The sequence below is a fragment of the Haemaphysalis longicornis genome, unplaced genomic scaffold (assembly GCF_048455015.1).
Source record: "Haemaphysalis longicornis isolate Haplotype H1 unplaced genomic scaffold, Haemaphysalis longicornis Haplotype H1 scaffold_1, whole genome shotgun sequence".
In the NCBI taxonomy this organism is placed as follows: Eukaryota; Metazoa; Arthropoda; class Arachnida; order Ixodida; family Ixodidae; genus Haemaphysalis; species Haemaphysalis longicornis.
Genome location: NW_027526203.1, coordinates 420,710,116 through 420,728,631, shown reverse-complemented (window position 1 = coordinate 420,728,631; position 18,516 = coordinate 420,710,116). Strand labels below are relative to the sequence as shown.

The following is an 18,516-nucleotide window of genomic DNA, read 5'->3' as shown; positions in this document are numbered from 1 at the left end:
ATACAGTTTTTGACAGTTGGTGACAGCACTGCTTAAAAATGTTGTCTGGCTCTGAAGTGCACTGTAATATGAAACCTGTTTCAGTTACCTATTTTGCTCTCAATTTGCTCTCTTAACCAAACCACTCAAATTTTTTATGAGTGGCCTATATGGTGTTTGTTGTGGCATATGTAAGCAAGTACCTGCTTTCATCATTCTTTTCAGAATCTTGACGGTGTATGACGGAAATAGTGTTCGCAGCCCGGTCTTAGAAAACGTGACGGACAAAAACTTGCTAAGCCGTACGGACACAATTTTGGTGAAGTTTGTTACCATGGCCGGAAGTGATGGTGGTTCTGCCCTCCAGCTCAATTTCACCACATACAGTGAGTTATAATAGTGTTTGTCGTTTTCTCCGTGACGAGCACAGAGGTTTGCGTATTTTGCCTCAGTGCTCTGGATGCTGTAGCTGTGTTGTGGCAAGTCGTGTGATCTAGTGAATAAGCAATCCGTGCATAGGTCTGTAGTTTAGCAGGGTTTTTCTTGAGTCGTGTCCATCTTACGAAGCAGTTGCATTACTGGGTGGTAAATAAAAGGTATGTTGGAGATTCGGAAGCTTGTTTGCTTGATTGACAAGCTACGGGTATTTAACTCTTTCACTACGGAGCCATAGGCCATCGGACGCCGGTGTCCGATGATTTCAAACGTCCGGCGAAAGCTAAAAACGGCGCCTGGTGGACAACTAACGCCATCTGGCGTATTTATTGACAACTAATTTTTCGATTTTATTATGTTTTGTTGATATTTCACGTGCAGAGACCGCGCCAAGAGTGAAATTTGAACCCGCGGTAGTGGCGAGTTGTGTGAAAACGGCGTCCCGCTGTATTTATAAACAAAACGGGCTCCCTATCTGACAACTGCGGCTTTACATTGATGTGTAGGGTCTGGACAACGTACGGTAGGGATATTTTGCCAAATTCGCCGCGTCATATCGCGTTATTACCTTCACGATAGCCTGGAACTCGTGTCAGATTACCGCTACGGAGCGATGCGCGACGCTTCTCAAGAGCGCTGGATTTTTTTTTCTAGTTTTTTACCACTAAAGTGAAAAGGATTTTGTGTCAGAACACAAAAAAGTGTGCTTGGATGCATGACCGACTTACATTCGAGTGGCTTCGAGGAGTGGCACAGCCGTCAGTTCCGCTAGTTTGACGGGCCCACAAAAATACAAACCTTGGTGTATATAGGCTCATTACAATCGCCTATATACATTGCGTGTATACTTTTTTGTGCATTTTTTTCTGATTATTTGACTAATAAACTGTAAGTAATTCTACCTTTCAGAAAACTGCTGGTATGTGTTTGTAAGAGCAATCTATAAGCTACAATTACATGCATAGCAATGCTAAATGTGTCCTCTAGCTCAAGAGAAAAAAATAGTTTTGTGGAAGCACTCAAAATCGGCCGTTTTTCCGTCGTAACGAAAGAGTTAATAATGAAGCACGCAGGCACTTGGAATTACAGCTCTGCTTCCACATGACTTGTTTTGTGATCTAATGTTCAAAAAGCAAGAATGGTTTCCTACAAGCAACGTGATGGCTTGCAGGGTGCAACATGTCTGACACCTGCAACAACACCAAGATCTGCATTCACGAGGACTGGCGATGCAATGGGGTGAATGACTGCGGTGACAACACTGATGAGGTCGGCTGCAGCTACCACCCCACACCCGCACCTCCGCCTACTACCCCGAGCCCCCCGATGCCAGAGGGCAAGGGCGGCGGTAAGTAGCGAGACTTGTTCTTTCATCTTTAGTATTACAATCTTCCCACATTTGCAAAGAAAGGGCAAAAGGCAAGCTTTCTGCTCATATGTTCATGCGTCTGTTTGCACCCGTATGCTCTAACCAATACGTGTTTTCACACAGCCAGATATTCTTACTTGTCCAATAACAGGACTGACATCATCAAGCTACTCAGCCTTATCTCTACCAAAAATAATTCCCCAAGGGTACTCAGAAAAAGGAGAGGCAGGCCCTTGAGCCTTTCTGAGCACAGAATGCATTACAAAGAGGGTTTATGAAGGAATAGGTGTCTTATATGTCCATACATGTGCGGGTACATTTGTAGTTAGAGATGGAATCCAAAATTTTTGGGGCTGGCACTACCATTTCTACTGAGCCTTCTTGGTTACTGTACAGTCGAACACGGATATATCAAAATCCGAGGTGATCGCGAAATAGTTCGACATATCAATAATTCGAAATATGAAATACGGCTATCTGCAGATTATCTGACAACTCCACACACCACAGAGAGATTTCCGAAATTGTGGAAAGTGGTAGCTTACTAATTTGTCCCTCAAAGCACGGGAAATTCGAACCACAGCTTGATGACCGCCGCACTTTATTTTGCATGAAAAATGTCTGTGAGCTTCGCTTGCTTCTTTTTCTGCGTCATAAAGTTCACCAAATTGTCTTCAAGATTACGACCATGGCACAAATGAGAAACTTTGACGCTGATGCAAGCTCCGCTGCAGTAGGTGGTTGGGAACGTTGTCAGGGCCTCTAGTAGGGTCCGCGTCCCGCATCTTCGGTATCGGTGATATCCGCTACAGCCTCGTCGTCCGCACTTACGAACTCGTGTGCCGTTGTGTCATGCGGGATGGTGAATCGGAATGCTGACAGCTCTCTAAATTCACTCTCGAGGCACTAGTATCCGAACCGAACACCTCCTGTCTGGAGCCGTGCAACGAAGCTGCTTTGCACAACACACTCCGGAAAGGCCCAGGGCGGGTTGCGCTGCCTTCGCCTTTACGTCAACTTTGATGCGTAGTATCGCGCTTAAAAATACTGCGAGGAATTTCGAACGCCTCTTCAACCAATATCTTTTCAGTGGTCTCTACCCGTCGATTGCTGGCTTTCGTTGCTCCGAAATGCACGCCTTAGACGAAACAAACATCCACCATGCCGCATCAGTCCGCAGCTCAAGCACAGAAACCGAGCGCCTCCGGTCAATTTCTCCTCCTCCTTTATTGCCTTTCGCCCCCAATCACTGCCCGCATTCTCGCTACCATGGGGATGCCGCAGACACATCCTCCGTCTCGCCAAGCCAGGCAGTGCCCACGAGGAGTCAACATCATCACCACCTCCACCCCATCAGCAGAAGCGCACTTTCAGGGGCACTTACGGCGCGGAATGCGATATATCGAATGTGTCTGTGATTGGAAAGTTCAATACATGCGTATAACAGCTCTATACTTTTGCATGGGATTTCCAAGGGGAAGTTTGCACTGTTTGATTTAGAAAATAATTTGATATTTCCATGTTCGATATATCCGTGTTCAACTGTACATCCTAGTTGTTGCCATTTTTATTGAAGCCCAGAATACAACCTGGAAGTTGCTTTTGGTGAGGGTTTTGAGCAATGCCAGTGTTTCTGCAGGAATCATCTAAGCTGTGTTAAATTGATTGCTGCCTTTCAACTTTGACCTCCCTCAAAGGACAAAGAAGAAAGAACGACATTTTCTGTGTTTTTTTTATTTCCCCCATCCCACGTTGTTTGGTGGAGTTAGCCCGCAACCCAGAAGAAAGGGGTGAACGTGCACGATGTGACAATGCTGCACCACCTTGCCCTACTTAATGAGTAATGAGCTGCAAGTCCCAGGAAGCATAGGCAACAGCATCACCAGGGGCACGTGCCCAAGCCTCACTTTCTCCACTGCCTAAAAATCCCAGGATGTGTGTAGACTTGAACTTAGCCAGCAACCACTACAGTATAAACCATCATCTCAGATAACAAGACTCCTCTTTTAGTGGGGCAGGCAGAAGCCATGGACTGGAACGCGTTTTGTATAGGAAAAAGGTAAGACGAGTCTCGGAAGATGTGGAAGAATGGACAAAGAACATAGTCCAGGCTCACCAAGACCACCCAAATCATGCCAGGCGCGCATGGTGGTCGACCCCTATCTCCTACACCCCTGGGAAGCGTGAAGAGGGCTGACGAAGAGGTTGAAGTGGCAAAAGGGCAACAAGAAGCTTAAGAACTGCGTGGCTATGATCACCACGGTGGTGGAAGAATACGCAGAAAAGCTGGGACGTCAAAATCGGCATCAAATATGCACCAAGTTGCAGAGCACATAGAGTTTCATACAAATAACTAGAGGGGAAACTGGTGCTAGTGTCAACGCGAACATGGCAGCGGCACTTACGCTTCAATGGGAATGGTGGGTAGTTCTGGAACCGGATTGCGTAGGATCAAAACAGACCTCTGGCTGCGCAAATTGTATTTTTTTGACAAAAAAAGCTCTCATTGCCTGGTTCTCCGTTTACAAATTACATGGCGAACAAGAAAGCTAGTGACGAAAAATTGATTTTGTACGAAATAAACCAGCGCGTTAAAATAAAAAGCAGACGCGGAGTAGAAGAGGTTTGTGAAGCAGGTTTGCCATTTTCTGCCAACTACAGCAGGACGCGAACTTCTTTAAAAACTACTTGTAAAAGTTTCGGCGCTGGTGTTTTGTAATAGTAAGAAAATTTTTGTGCTCATAAGAAAAAAGAAACCGATTATCTTTGGAGAAGTTATATAGTGACATACATCAAGCTGCGTTCCTATCAGCCGCCGGTGCTGCTGTTCTACGCCGTAGGAGCCTTCTGTTCTACGCCGTAGGAGCCGGCGTTTGCACGAAAGGTGTGGCTGTTCCAAGCGATTCGCAACCGTCGTCAGCTTTGACAATACATTGCTCTGCCGAATGAGCAGCGCCGCAACTCCTAATTCGCAGACAACTTCGCCGCACAAAGTGCCGTCATTTGTGTTTTCGTGCTCGCTGTGCGGCAATGAATTGATAACCCACCCAATTCGCAACTCTGGTTATAAAACATTCCACTCAGGGCGGCGTCAGTGCACGCGAGGCATGCAGTTCAAGAAAAAACGTATTTTTGATCGCTCCTCCCAACACCCCGCGTAGGCAAATGCGTTCATGTAAACCCAAAACGAAAACGAAACTGCCTGCAATCCATAGCAAGTTCCACAAGCCATCGAGTGCCAATCTGAATCCAGAACTACCCATCCCGCCCATTGAGGCGTACGATCGCAGCGCCAGTTTCCCCTCTAGTTAGTATATTGTAAGAAACTCTATGGTAGAGCATTCTCAGGCAAATTCGAAGTACGAAATAAATAAACTCTGCAAGCCTCTGTCATTTCACCTTCTCTATTTAGCCTTGCCGTGAGCTTTAAACATAGAAGGAACTTTAAAACATAGAAGGAATCGGTCGTATGCTGTAAGTGAATGAACAACGACAGCAGGGTCAGCAGGGCTGCTACGAAAAGATGCACTGCAAGAAGCAATTGATATAACTGAAAGGGCACCATGCTGGGCTAGTTGGTAGTGAGATACAAAGGTGGGAGCAGTGCACATTTTGATGGACAGACAGAATCGCACACCACAGGCGCTTGTGGTGTGATTCTGTCCGTCCTTAATCGCAATGTGCGCTGTTCCTGCCTTTGATATAACTGAGGAATACCTCGAGTGATGTGAACTGTCATGCGCACTGGAGCAATCTAGACTTTAGGTAGCATGCAAGCTCACAAGCGGAAGGCCATTGCAAGAAACACGAGACCCCAAAATTACCGTGGAAGGGGAAGAGGCCTAGTCATGCAAAAAGACAGAGCCCGGGCAGTGGAGCTGCAGAAGGTACAAAAGATAGTGACGCAGTTGACTCACCTTATTAGAAGAGCAGCCAACAGGCGACAGAGCCTCAGAAGATGACTGCATCCGAATTATCCAGGCTATTTTTTTCAGCAGGGTCACGTATGGCATGTGTGGAAAAGACAAGGCTAGCATTGCCACTTGTACAGGTTACAAATTAGCCATGGGATTATTTCCAACATCTGCATAGAGGTTCACAATACCTGGGGGCTGGTAAAGGCACACAGTAAGTTGACAGAGACAAATAACGCTATCTGCTGCGGGCCGTGTCCAACTAGTGAAGCTACAATATCCTGTTGAACAGGACATACACCGTCTGAGACACATGCACCTGGAAATAAATGAGAGAGGAGGTCACAAGCATTCCCAGTTACATGCTTCCTGTGTGCAACACAGAGTGCCAGTTGGCAAGAGCTAAAGCAGTACATCAAATGCTGAGGCAATCACAAGAACAAAAGCATCAGATACTTGGATGCGGCAAAATACAAAGGGGTAATCTGTTATGCAGTAAGTGCAACTTATGAAAAAGAGAGGCAGATAACAGCTACAACATTGCAAGCTCGAGACGTCACCAGAACGGCAGAAATGGCGATGCACTATCGTAAAGAACTCTCAAGAGGCCTGCAGAAGACTTCAGAAAGGTAGAATAAGCTGCAAGGCCCTGAAGCTACCACGAAACAAGACAATGCCAGATTTCCATATATTGTGGAAGCCAGGGGGAACACAGCAGTGCAAGGGGAGCTCACAGCACAGGGCATTCCCGCAGGATTGCAAAACCCTGAGGATGAAGAGGAGACCATCCCACGGAAATGTACAGATATGTTAGAGCATTACAGAGACATACAGAAATACTACCCAAATCCCCATAAGCACCTCACCTGGATAGAGGCAGTCATGTTGCTACGCCCAGTATATCTGAGCACACACCCAAGGAACTGCAGGTACTTCCCAGACTTGGATAACACTCTGCACCTTATGGTATTTGAATGCAACAGACAACCAAAAACTTCTCAAGACCCGCCACCAACTGAAGACCAATGGGAGACCCTGCTGTTGAGAAATCAGCTTATGCTGGTAACCAGGGAAAAACTGGCAGCAGAAGTACACAGTTTTAAGGAGTAAGGAAACCATGAGTCTAGGCTAAAGAGACAAAGCCTGGTTCCTCTTAATTAAGGAAACAAAGATGGTTAATACAGATGGTTAATGTGTCGTCGTGACACCAAAAAGTGCTGGCCCGTTAACGAAGCTTGTACTAACGGACAACGGGCTGGAAATAAACTCCTGGTTCTTGTCATCGTGCCATTTAAATGGCCTCTGGTGCTTACCAGTTGTGAATCATGGTCAGAAGAAGAAAATATGTGTTGTAGGTCTAATTTTTGAAGGAGCAGTTCATGAAGTGAGGAAAGAAATGTTTCTGTTGTCGCACACTAGTACTTCCAAGTGCGGAGGCGTGTAGGCCACAACAGCCATGACCTTTATCTTCACGGTGTTGCATAAAGTGCGGCGCATGCTGGAATTTTTCACTTACCAAAAGTGGATTTTCAATGATTAACTCCACAGCACAAAGCTGCCACTGTAGCTTGTAATCGCTACACCATAAAATATTTCAAAGCAAGCTTGATCATGCTGACAAAGTCTGGAAAGCACCCAATATGTGAGAAAAACAGCCAAAGCGGCTCTGTTGGTCAGATGTGCCATGTTGTAGCAGTTGCCACAAGGCGTGGAAGATAAATATGCAATGCACATCTGTAAACGAACTGATGGTAATGAACCAGTGCATCACATGCTTTAGACATAACTCTGCAAAAACCAGCTAAGGGCTGCCAGCTGTTTATTCAGATGATTTTGGAGTGATTTACAAACTCACTATTAAACTTTGGCAACAGCATCGAGCGTTATGTGGCTAACGAGCCTCCCTGTAGAAAAAACAAAAACAGACTGGAGTGTTGCATATGTGGTATTCCCATACTTTACAATGTAAGCATGGTCCACCCGGGCTGATACGTAATGTGGTGAGGCATAATCGTGAAAACATATATTTCAGGGAATTATTTTAGACAGAGCTTGCTTTGGTGGTTTTCTATGAATTCCCATTTAATGTTTGCTTTGAAAATATTGCGCTAAGTTCTCTATTTCTAACATACTTTGCTAATACACATCCGGCTGCCAGGTACTGCACTAGTTCAAGTTTTTCTTTGTCAACCAAAGTATAAAACCTGTAAAATAAGACCTACTATAATCTATCTAGTGGTAAAGTCTGCAAATCTACCTATTATAATTTGTGAAGACAGTGTTAAATTTTCGTTGTTGTTTTTTTTTTCTCCTTCTTTTTGCATTTTGTGAATCATGTTTTTTTTTTTTAATCTAGACAGCTGTGTTCTTTCAAATTTGTCAAAATAAATTTTTGCTCCCGATACTAAGACTGCTCTAAAATTTGGCAAACGCGCAGAAGACCACCTTTCTGGTAGTTATTAAAAAATCTAGCCCATTTGCTCTTTGCGGGTGTTAATGTCCAATTTTGTAGTCGCCACATGCAGCCTTTTTTCTGACACAATGGCCAACTTTTGTTTTTCTTTTCTTTTCAGTGTCCACTGCAGCGTTTGTTGTGACTGTCCTCTTGGCGCTGGTTATTGGAGCAGCTGGAGCCCTGTTTGTTCCAGTACTGGTGCGGCAGTTCCGAGCCTACCGGTACTCGCGATTTTCAAATGTCGCTGTTTCAGAGTGATCAATTGCTGCTGTGGTTCTGTCCGGCATTTATTCTGTCTGTCTCGCTTTTAGAAAACTATTCACTTTATCCTAGTGATGTGATGCATTTTTATTCTTTACTTGTCCGTTGCCAGTAAGGTGGTATGTTTATTGATCTGATAGATTTGTGTTTGCTTATTCTTCGCAATATGACGCCAAATTTGGCTATTGTCTTTGCATTTCTATTGCTGCCAACTAGGCACTGTGCTTGTGGATCTGGTAGCCTCTTGCTTGTTTAGTCCACGCAACTTGATGCCAGTGTTGGCTGTTTATTTGCATAACCAGCCTTTTACGAAGTACTTGATGTATGTTCGAACATTCATTTATTCAGCATAGTTCGAGGTGTTCTGCTATTGTCTATTGTTTCTTGCTTTCTTTTGACTGAAGTACTTGACTATTGTTTAATAAATGTGATCTAAGCTCAGTGTTTCACTGTTTGATGGTTTTCACCAGTTGGTATGCACTATTCTGTGGTGGAGTTGAAGTTCTTACTTTGGATTTTGCTATATATAGCGTTTTTCTTCTGGTGGTGTTGTAGTGAAGTCTGTTATTGCACAGTTTGCGGAAAGTAAATAACGGTGGCATTCAGTAATATAACAGGCATTGTGATGATGCAGGTTGTTTTTTATTGACCCTGGTTTGTTCGAAGTGTAAAAAGAGGAGCTTTCTAGCACGAGTGTGCATGTAATCCGTTTCTGGTTCGACATCAATAAAGTGAAGTACATGTTTACATACGTGATTGGTTTTTGTATGTGTGTGTTTTTATTTTTTGGGAGAATAGAGAAATAAGTATGAGTCTCCCCATCAGACTGCCAGAGCAAAGCACTCCTACCATCCCGTTGCATGCCCCTGGTCACACCAAGTAACAGGCCTTCTCGAGTTACTTTTTGAGCTTGATATCAAACGAAGCCTAAACCAAAAGCTGTGTGCATGTGGCAGCACTGTGAAACTTCCCTGCACCAGGATTTCATGTCTGCTCATGCTTATAGTGTAACCTAGAACCCTTTGCATAATATATATATATATATATATATATATATATATATATATATATATATATATATATATATATATATATATATATATATATATATATATATATATATATATATATATATATATATATATATATATATATATATATATATATATATATACACACACAATCACTGCAGCTCCAGCTGAATTTTCCAATGTGCAAATGGAGAACCCAATTCCATGCTGAAACTGCCACTGCATGTCAGTTGCTGCCGGTAGTTTCGGTTATGCTAGCGTGCTGGGGTATAGGGACCGGGCGGTCGTTGTATGGCAGCACCGTCGCTTCAGCGAACAACGCCGCCCGTGAGGAACACCGGCATCAGTGGAATGCCGGTGGCAGTCAGTGCGACGTAATTGTGTACGACTTTCTGTCGTTCTGCTGCGGTGTGGTTTGCAAAGCGTAGGTAACCGCAAGGACTTTTTCAGATTGGCACATCTTGAAAGTAGAGGCGACCTTTACGAGGCATACCATGTGCATGATTTACGCCTATACTCTAATTGCAAATATCAGGCGATGATCAATGTGCCGAGCTGGAAGTGCAAGTCCGTTCCTTTGCGCAAATTTTTCATCGTGCAGTTTGGCGTATCGAGGAACATATTCCAGCTGAATGCTCCTGCAAAGCCAGCGTGGGCAGCCGATTCAAGTATGCTGCGGCGCTGGCCTTTTGGCAGTTTATGACGAAACGGTGTCTAGCACAAGTGAAAGACAAAGTTGGGGGGGGGGGTACCTTCTAAGATTTACCCCAGAAGAAGAAAACTGAGGGTCAATGCCACGTAACTTTATTACTTATGTTGAAAACGTGTTTAATTTCACAGAAATACGTTTACAACAGTTACCAGGAATTGTTTTCCAGAACAAATGCCACATAACAGTAGAACGTTATTGCTTGTCGTGGAAAAGCACTGCTTTATGCCTGTAATAAGACTGGCAATGGCTGCTGGCTAGTTGGTTGATGGCTTGTCAAAAAGCTATTACTGTGTGGCTGAAGGACGAGAGATAGGAGGGTGCCGAAAACCTGCCCTCAGTATATCAAGTGAATGCTGCAGTGTCGTTTTACCACAAGCTGCCACCTACACTTATAAAATCATGCACTTCTCCGTCTAATGACAACAATGGTTTAACGCAAAGCTTTCTCATGAGGGTTTCCTTGGTTGCCGTCTGGGTTTGGACTTTCACTTGAAGGCAGTTTGGGCTTTGACTAGTTGAGCTTTAAATTTGGCCCTCATGCAGTTTGGTCTTTTGATCTCAGCGGCTTTGACTTTGACCCTTGCCCATTCTATTTCACACGAAGAAAGCTTCACGTTCACCTATCATTGTCGTTCAACGAAGGGCTGGATGATTTTTATGTTTAATTTTGCATGTCCATGCAGCCCTATCCAAATCCAAAGTGCTTCCAGCGTGCCACAAATGCATCTGTGCTAGAGGATTCGGGCTGGTGCACCTCTATTTCAGGCAACTAGTTGCACGTTTTTGTTTTTGGTTTCTTTACAAGGCATTACACAATTTGCGTTGAGGCGCTCGGCAAAGGATGCTTATGCATTGAAAAGCACAGTCTGACATTAACATACTGCCACGTTTTTTAACGCCTTGACTGTCTATTGGTGCCAGCCTTTATTCCACACAGGTGGTAAAATGGAGAGGGGAGAGGGGGAAGGGTTTGTAGCTTGGGCTGTTGGGAGGCTGAATTACTTTGGTCCTCGATAAAATGACCACTACAAACACAGGAGTTCCGCTTCTGCTCTCAAGCTCCCATGCTGTCACTCATGGATACAGAAGGCAACAAGCTCACAGTTGCAGAAAGAGTGTAAACTGCCGCTACGTTTCCACTGCCAAGGGGTAATTGAACTCGTATGTAAGTGCCTGTTTCTTCAAAGCACACGTATCGAGGTGTCCCACTGTTAAGGCTGGTGTGGAAACCGGACTCACTGAAACCAATGTAAATAATTTAAACTGGTAAAAATGAGTACTAATACTAATATTTTATTGTACTCAAAGCGGGTGGAGCCAGGCAAACAGCGCTGCAAAAAGCGCTTGTGTCAATGAGGCCCATACCCAACCTTAGAAGTGTCCGACGAGTTTATGTAGCCATTAGTGCATCTAAGAACTCAACATATCTGCCTAGACTTTGTTTCATGGCACATTACATTCCTGCTCACAACACCACCGAAACATTAAAAGCAAACACTACAAAAACAACTGAAGGCTGCGTAGTCCAATGTGCCGGCCCATTCCAGTAATGACGGTAGTGCCAGGTGGTGGCACCACCCATCCAGCTGCCCGGTCCCTATAGAAGATGTTTCTGCAAACACAACGGACGTGCTATGTCTGACTATAAACATGCCTTTAACAAAGCAGCAGCGGTGGTGAGAACATAAGAATGGTCGCTATGGCCAAGACTGCAGCCGCACCGATCCGCTAATGGTACGATAGGCTGAAACTCTGCTGCAAGCTTACACTAGGGATGGTGAAGAGTGAAATTACAAGTCAAATCATAATATTTTGAATCGGTAGCAAAAACAAGACAAGATCAGAATTTTTATGCGCAAGCTTAATACCCAAATCTGAAGTTTCAGAATACTTCGTGGGTACTAAATTTCACGGGAACAAAAACAAAAAAAATCCTAGGAATCTTTTTGCTGCATCTACATCTGGCTGTTTCACTGTACACTTTCTTGAAAGCCAGAGTATGTCCAAAGGTTGTATAACCTACTAATATGCCTGCACGTGCACAAGAAGTGATGGGAAACTGTTCTCAGTGAAGACAAGCAAGCAGCAACTATATGCCCATACTGAACTCAACACGCACCTCGATTGTGAAGCAGGAGATGGGGAGTATCAAACTTGCATTAAACAGCGGTGATGTTCAACGTCTAGGCCTTTTTCTGACCACAAAAAGGCCAGTGGTTCCAGAAAAAGATGTGTGGTTCTGGCGAGAACCACACCATACCATACCAAAGAAAAAGGTGTGGTTCTGACAAGAAAAAAGCCAACCGATATTTTTGCCTCAAATTATTTTATATTTTTCCTGTATTTTTTGCAAGTTTAAGGTGATCACAAAATACGCAAAAAGTAAGCCATCTAATAGAATACTATTTCACTTCACATCCAGATAAAATTACTGTGGGAAAATTGCAAACTTTAAAATTTGCCTCCATATTTGTGCTTGAGTACTTGGAATTATATTTTGCTTACCACGGTTACCAAAACTGCTGTGGTAATTTACTAAAACTGGAATTTGCATTTGTATTACCAGTGAGAAAGCAGCAACTGATTTTTTTCCTTTGTCTCCAAACTTGGATGGATTCAGGTAGCTAGGTTGTCGCTGGTGTGAATGATAGGTGTCATTATGCGGCCTCCACGATAAGCTCATCGTTGCTGCCTGAGCTGATGGCAGTGACCATGTGATAATTTTGTTGTGACTGACCCTTGGTACCGTATACCAATAAATGCATAACAAAAGGATGCAATGTACAACCGTAATTATTTAGCTGCAGGCCATTACCTGTTGCTTCCCTCACTGCCCACAACACTCAATTCACAGACCAAAAAGTAAGCAGAAAGATTGTGCTGAGGCAATTATTTTTCCGGGCAGGATAAAAAAAGATATCGAATTTGCACTCACATTTTCTGTCAGGAGACCAAGCTGGCTTATCTGTCTCCAGATGTCCCTATGGCTCGTGTTCGGCACAAAGATCACCAGCAGAGTTGGGTGTGCACAAGTGGCAGCTTGTGATGTCTTTTATCTATCCTGGCTCTCTTGTGTAGATGGCTGTCAGATGCTGTTTCGACTACGCTACAAGTGGTAGATTGGAAACTCAGATGCTGTATTGACTATGCCACGGGATTAATCCAGAGCCCAGCTTCCACTACGGCGTGCCTCATCGCCTGCGTTGCATCGGCGCGCTAAACCCTACCATCAATCGACTATGCCACGGATGGTAGATGCCATACCTCTACAAAATTGCGGAGGTATGGCAGTGGCCTCAGATCCTCTTCATACATCATACCTTGCATCATACCTTGACTGTATTGCTTCATGTTTCTTTTGACCCACATTTTGTTGCTTTAGGCCCCTTGCACAGAACAAGCTATATTTACTGCCATGCACAATCAACCTCTGATAAAGTCTGTACTGCGTACATCATGTCCTAGGATGGTGAATTCCCGTGGCACAGAGCTGCACTTATGCTGTGGTTTACTGTCCGTCATGCGTTCGTCTCTGGTGGGGCTTGATCCACAGTATCTAAAGGCTCACACAGTCCATCTTTGGTGCGCAGGGAAAGGTTGGTTTAGCAATAGTTTTGGAAAACATGGCTGTGCTGGTAGACGAGGACGTGGGAAAAGTGCGTGGACTTTCTTAGCCCTCAAGCCTTGTTTGGGGACGCCATCTTGGTCAGCGACACGATCACGTGCTTACTAGCTCTCTTGCAAACCATGCATGGCATGCTGTCTTAGCGGTCTAGCAATTCAACGTGACTTGGGAATGAGGGCGCCAGAGGGAAGACATTCACTAAACACTGAACGGCATCCTCAGAGAGGAACACCCCTCACTGTTGCAAGATAGGACGGGGGCGTGGCACAAGAGTGCGACAAAACTCAACAAGCCATCACCATTGAACGAAGCTGCTCTTTGGAACACCCACTTGGGCAAAATGTTTCGGAAGAGTTTTCTTTTTTTTTTTTCCCTCTCCAAAGCAGCAGTCGTTTTTCTGGGACTCGGGGTGGCTGTGTACGTTTGTGCCAAGGCATTGTGCATGGTGGCCACCTAATTGCCTGTTTGACCTTCTCAGTACCCCCCTTTCCACTGAGGCTAGCTCACAGCCAGAGTTTGGTGATGCTTTTATCTTGCCATGCTACGACTGGCAGTGCAGCTATTCCTTCTATATGATAATCTATCAGCCTGGATGTCGCCATTGCCACAACTGACTCCATGCAGATGCTCTGGCCTTTGCACCGCCTGGCCCTGTGTGGTGTGCGCGGACGGCTTCTACGTGGTTCTTCCAGTTTAGCTGTTTTCTGCCCATTACTAGGGCACGATGGGCCATTGCTGCAAAGTCGGCTGTCGCAAACAACCCAGCAAGGGGTCAGATTGTTAAAAGTGGCGAAAGAAAAGGCAGCTGCTGATGTGTTGTGGGATGGGGTCCTTACAGTGACCAGTTATCAAAGACAGCAAAACAGCACAAAGGATATGGTACAAAGAAGAACAACAGAACAAAGTGCTTCATCCTGTTGTTCTTCTTTGTCCTGCCCTTTGCGCTTTTTTTGCTGTCTTTGAATATGTACTAACCAGCCCAAATTTTTACCTTGTTGATGTATCTATAGCCCAGCTACTCCCAGTGCATTAACCAACATGGCCGCTGTACCTATGGCAGCACAATGAGATTCATTGGTACAGGAACGCAATACAGTGTCAAAGCACGGCCCTCCCAAAAATGCATGCAGATATGAGGCTCAAGGGCATTTGTGAGCCACACCAACTGGCCACGAGTTTACTGTTTTAGTTTGTATATATTTGCTTGTAAAATGTACAAAGTGTAATATACTCTTCTTCATATCTCATTGAAATGATCTTCATAGTCATTGTCTCTTCACCATTCTGAAATGCTGTGCTGGACACACAGAAAAGGGATCAACAAAGAAGATCAAGTGCTTGATGCAAAGAAACTGAAGTTTACTGGCACAGTCAACAGGATCCACATGGTGCAACTACCGGGTGGTCGAAAATTGAAAAGGGACAGGGGTCTGCAATGGGAGCAAGGCCATTCCAAAATTTGTTCTTTCAGACATCCCTCTTTCCCACTTTCCTGAGCATTTGGAGCATGCACTGTGTTGCAGCCAGCTCAAAAAACAAGAAGCCCTGATTCTCTCAGCGAAGACTGCAGCCACAGCCTGCATCCTAGCGGAATAGCATGGCCACCCGTTGCTCTGCTTTTTGACCCAACTCCCTTCCTGTTTACTCTCACTAGACGTTTTCAACTACAACAGACAGCAGGATGGCAAGCTTGTTATCAGCTTGCTGGGTGCTAGTGGGAACACCAGTGTCATCCAGACAGCAGTGCCAGAGCAACTCCTGGGGTTGTGGTGCGGTAAAAAAGCAGCTGCAAGCAGCGGACGCTTCAGTCAGTGGGACACGCAGCTTGGAAAAGTGCACAAGGGAAGCCAATGGGATGTGGGGAATGTCATTGGGTTGCCAGAGGCGTAGGAGCACGTACAGTCAGAACACACTGACCAATCAGGGGTGGTGCAACTACCTAGAAGGTTGCAGTGAAGGTGTCAACGAGATGGAGAACGGCTACTTGCCGTCAGTGTGTAAGTTCCTTTCGGCTTTCATCCATACATGATCACTGCTGTCAAAACAAGGGCGCTTAGAACTTGAAGCCCAGATTAGCGGAGAGTCAATTATAGGAAATGAGGACTGCGAAAACTTTTCACACATCCTTGACCAAAACAAAATTCAAAAACAATCCATACTGCATGGTTGGTCGGTAGCAGGCAAGTCTGAAGTTGTTTGATGAAGGCCAAAAACTAGTCCTGCTTGTTGGGTTTCCCAATTGTGAACAATTAAAATCGCAGACAATAGCCACTGGTGTCTCACCCTGTCTGACCGATGGAAAGCACTTCACGTGAATTTCTCGATGTCTTTTGATGTGCTGTGTCGGTCACATTGTGTGAATTTTGAGAATCGCATACAATGGAAAATCCCTGGATAAATTAAGCGGTGGTCAATACACCTATGTGGACATTATATAACACTGCGTGACTCATGGGACTTGCATGACAGTGAAAAAAAACTGAGGCTAAGCATTGGCCAATGTACCGCTGTGAACGAGTATGTTCTGCTCTATGGGTAACCAACTTTGCACGAGTACTGGGACCCTCTTGAGACAACAGTTCCAAGATGAAAGCATTGGCCAATACACAACTATACAGTCAAACCAACTTATAATGCTTGGTACAGTGAACAACCAACCGTCAGCTGAGCACAGCAGGCTTCGCAGTTGACACTGAATTCGATCGGCTTTCCTCACACATGGAGTGTCAGATGTACTGTGCAGGATCACCCAGTCTTTTCAACAGAACTGATGGCAACCACGAAAGAAAACAAGGGCGAAAGAAAACGCAAAAAAAAAGCCAGCTTGCACAACGATGCAGGCCTGATGCCACAGCAGAGCTGTGTTTGTCTCGCTAAACTAAACTCGACGAGCGCCATGAGTCACTGGGAACCTTTACCCTGTGTATGCACTCGTCAGCAGATGATCAAATCAAATGCAAAGTAAAGTATATAAGTGCTTTATTTGTACAGTGCCCTCTTCAGTCTTCATAAACTTTATCATCCGCCGCCGCAAAGTCTTCGTTGGGCACTCCCTCGCTGTTGAAGACTTGCACTACGGCTTCATCTTCTGGGAGAATGCATTCTCGCTTGGCAGCACGGCGCACTTCCTGATTAGCCGCCTTTTCTTCTCGCATCCGGATCTTCTTTGGTAGCCCCATTCCCCATGTGCGCGGCACAGAGTCGGAGAGAGTTATGCTGCCGAGTTTTATGAACGCAGGTGGTTGCCCCTAGCAACGCGGAGAAAGTGTCGTCAGGAGCAGACGACAGCCATTTTGTCGCCGACGCTGTTTGCTCAATCGCTTGTGATTATATGCTCTTTCTTAATTCGAATGCTTAAGTTTCTAATTTACAGTTTCGTGTAATGGGCGCATTAGTCCTCCTTCCGCCAAATTCCTGGCGTACTGCTGGGCGTTCTCACGAGATGCACACTCACGTACGCATGCTCGGCATTTTCTTGGTATTTTTTCTGTTCATTGATGGCTCAACCAAGAGCTTAAACAGCTCTGATGTTTAAAAAAAAAAAGGCCGTCGTCATGAGCAGTGGCGTAGCCAGGGGGGGGGGGGCTGACCGGGCTTCAGCCCCCCCCGAAATTTTTCCGGCCGTCGCAGTGCTGCCTGTATGCCTGGTACGTCGCCTGTGAACAAAGCTGCATATTCTTCAAAAGTGCCACTAATGGCACTTTCCACGAAATGCTACGAAAATGCGACGAAAGTGCATGTCTGCCCTTCGCATGGGTGTTTAGATGAAACCACGGCCGGACTCGACTCTTTTTCCGCGCTGCGGAAAGGGAGTCGAGTCCGGCCGTGACAAAACGAAGCGCCTGAGGGGTGCAAACCACTGAGGGATGATTTCGGAGGGGTGCAGCCCCAAAAGCGACGGCGCCTTCGGATAAGCTCAGCGCACGCGACGCCAAGGGCATGTGTTGTATCCCTTTGTGCGAGACATGCGGCAAGACAGAGAATGATTGGCCGGCTGAGTCGTTCTCAGCAGAGGAGATTGACTCGGCCGGGGAAGCAAGGAGTGCTCTGCACTAACTCGCGGCGGAAAAAGAGAGGGACCGCCAGCCATTGATGGTTGAAGACTGGTACAATGCAGGCCCGAAAGGGAACAGACGATCTTTGTATGTCAAGCAGAACAACGTGCAAGTGACGGTGGCTGACCACGGCCGCTCCATCTCCTAGAAAGGGGGAGATCAAGCGGCCGTGGGCACACATTCAATACTCCTGCAAGGTAACTTAAGAATGCGATGGGGCTACGTAATGGGTGAAACGTTCAGTTTAGCTGGATGAATGCCGTGCGCGGGCAGAGGGCCTTTGCAAATGAGACGCACAGCAAGGTACGCCCCTCTTCCTCGCGTCCGCCCTTCATTCTTCCTTTTTCACGTTTCTGTCGAGCCCTGGAAGGTTTTGTTGGAGTGGGCTCAGATTGCGCGCACTGAGTGTTGTCCCCTTCCGACGGCAATGTTGCGACCGTCAATTTCACCCCCACGATTAGGCAGATTTGTTCGGCGGTATTATACCCTAACCTAGGAAACTGGAGAACAGCGGGTCGACAACAAATGCGCGCTGCGGCTCCCCGAGCCAGTCTCAGACTTTATACTAAATGTGAAGGCACGACGGTCACCAGCCCTGCCACAGGCAGACGGCGTCGCGACAGTAACAACGATCAGATGGCCCTATTCGACCTCTATCCCAACTAAAGCCCCTCCGTTGC

The 18,516-nt window shown here is 45.6% G+C and overlaps 1 protein-coding gene across 2 annotated transcripts in view; it reads left to right on the top strand.

Annotated features, from left to right (window-relative positions):
• LOC144155636 (uncharacterized) overlaps positions 1-9,169 on the top strand; it is a 60,342-nt gene extending 51,173 nt beyond the window's left edge. For both annotated transcript variants that reach the window (XM_077687206.1, XM_077687205.1), the window contains exons 17-19: positions 205-365; positions 1,586-1,762; positions 8,271-9,169. In XM_077687206.1, coding sequence (XP_077543332.1) covers positions 205-365; positions 1,586-1,762; positions 8,271-8,410 — 478 coding nt within the window. In that variant the 3' untranslated portion in view covers positions 8,411-9,169. The remainder of the gene's footprint in view (positions 1-204; positions 366-1,585; positions 1,763-8,270) is intronic.
• Positions 9,170-18,516: the final 9,347 nt, after the last annotated feature.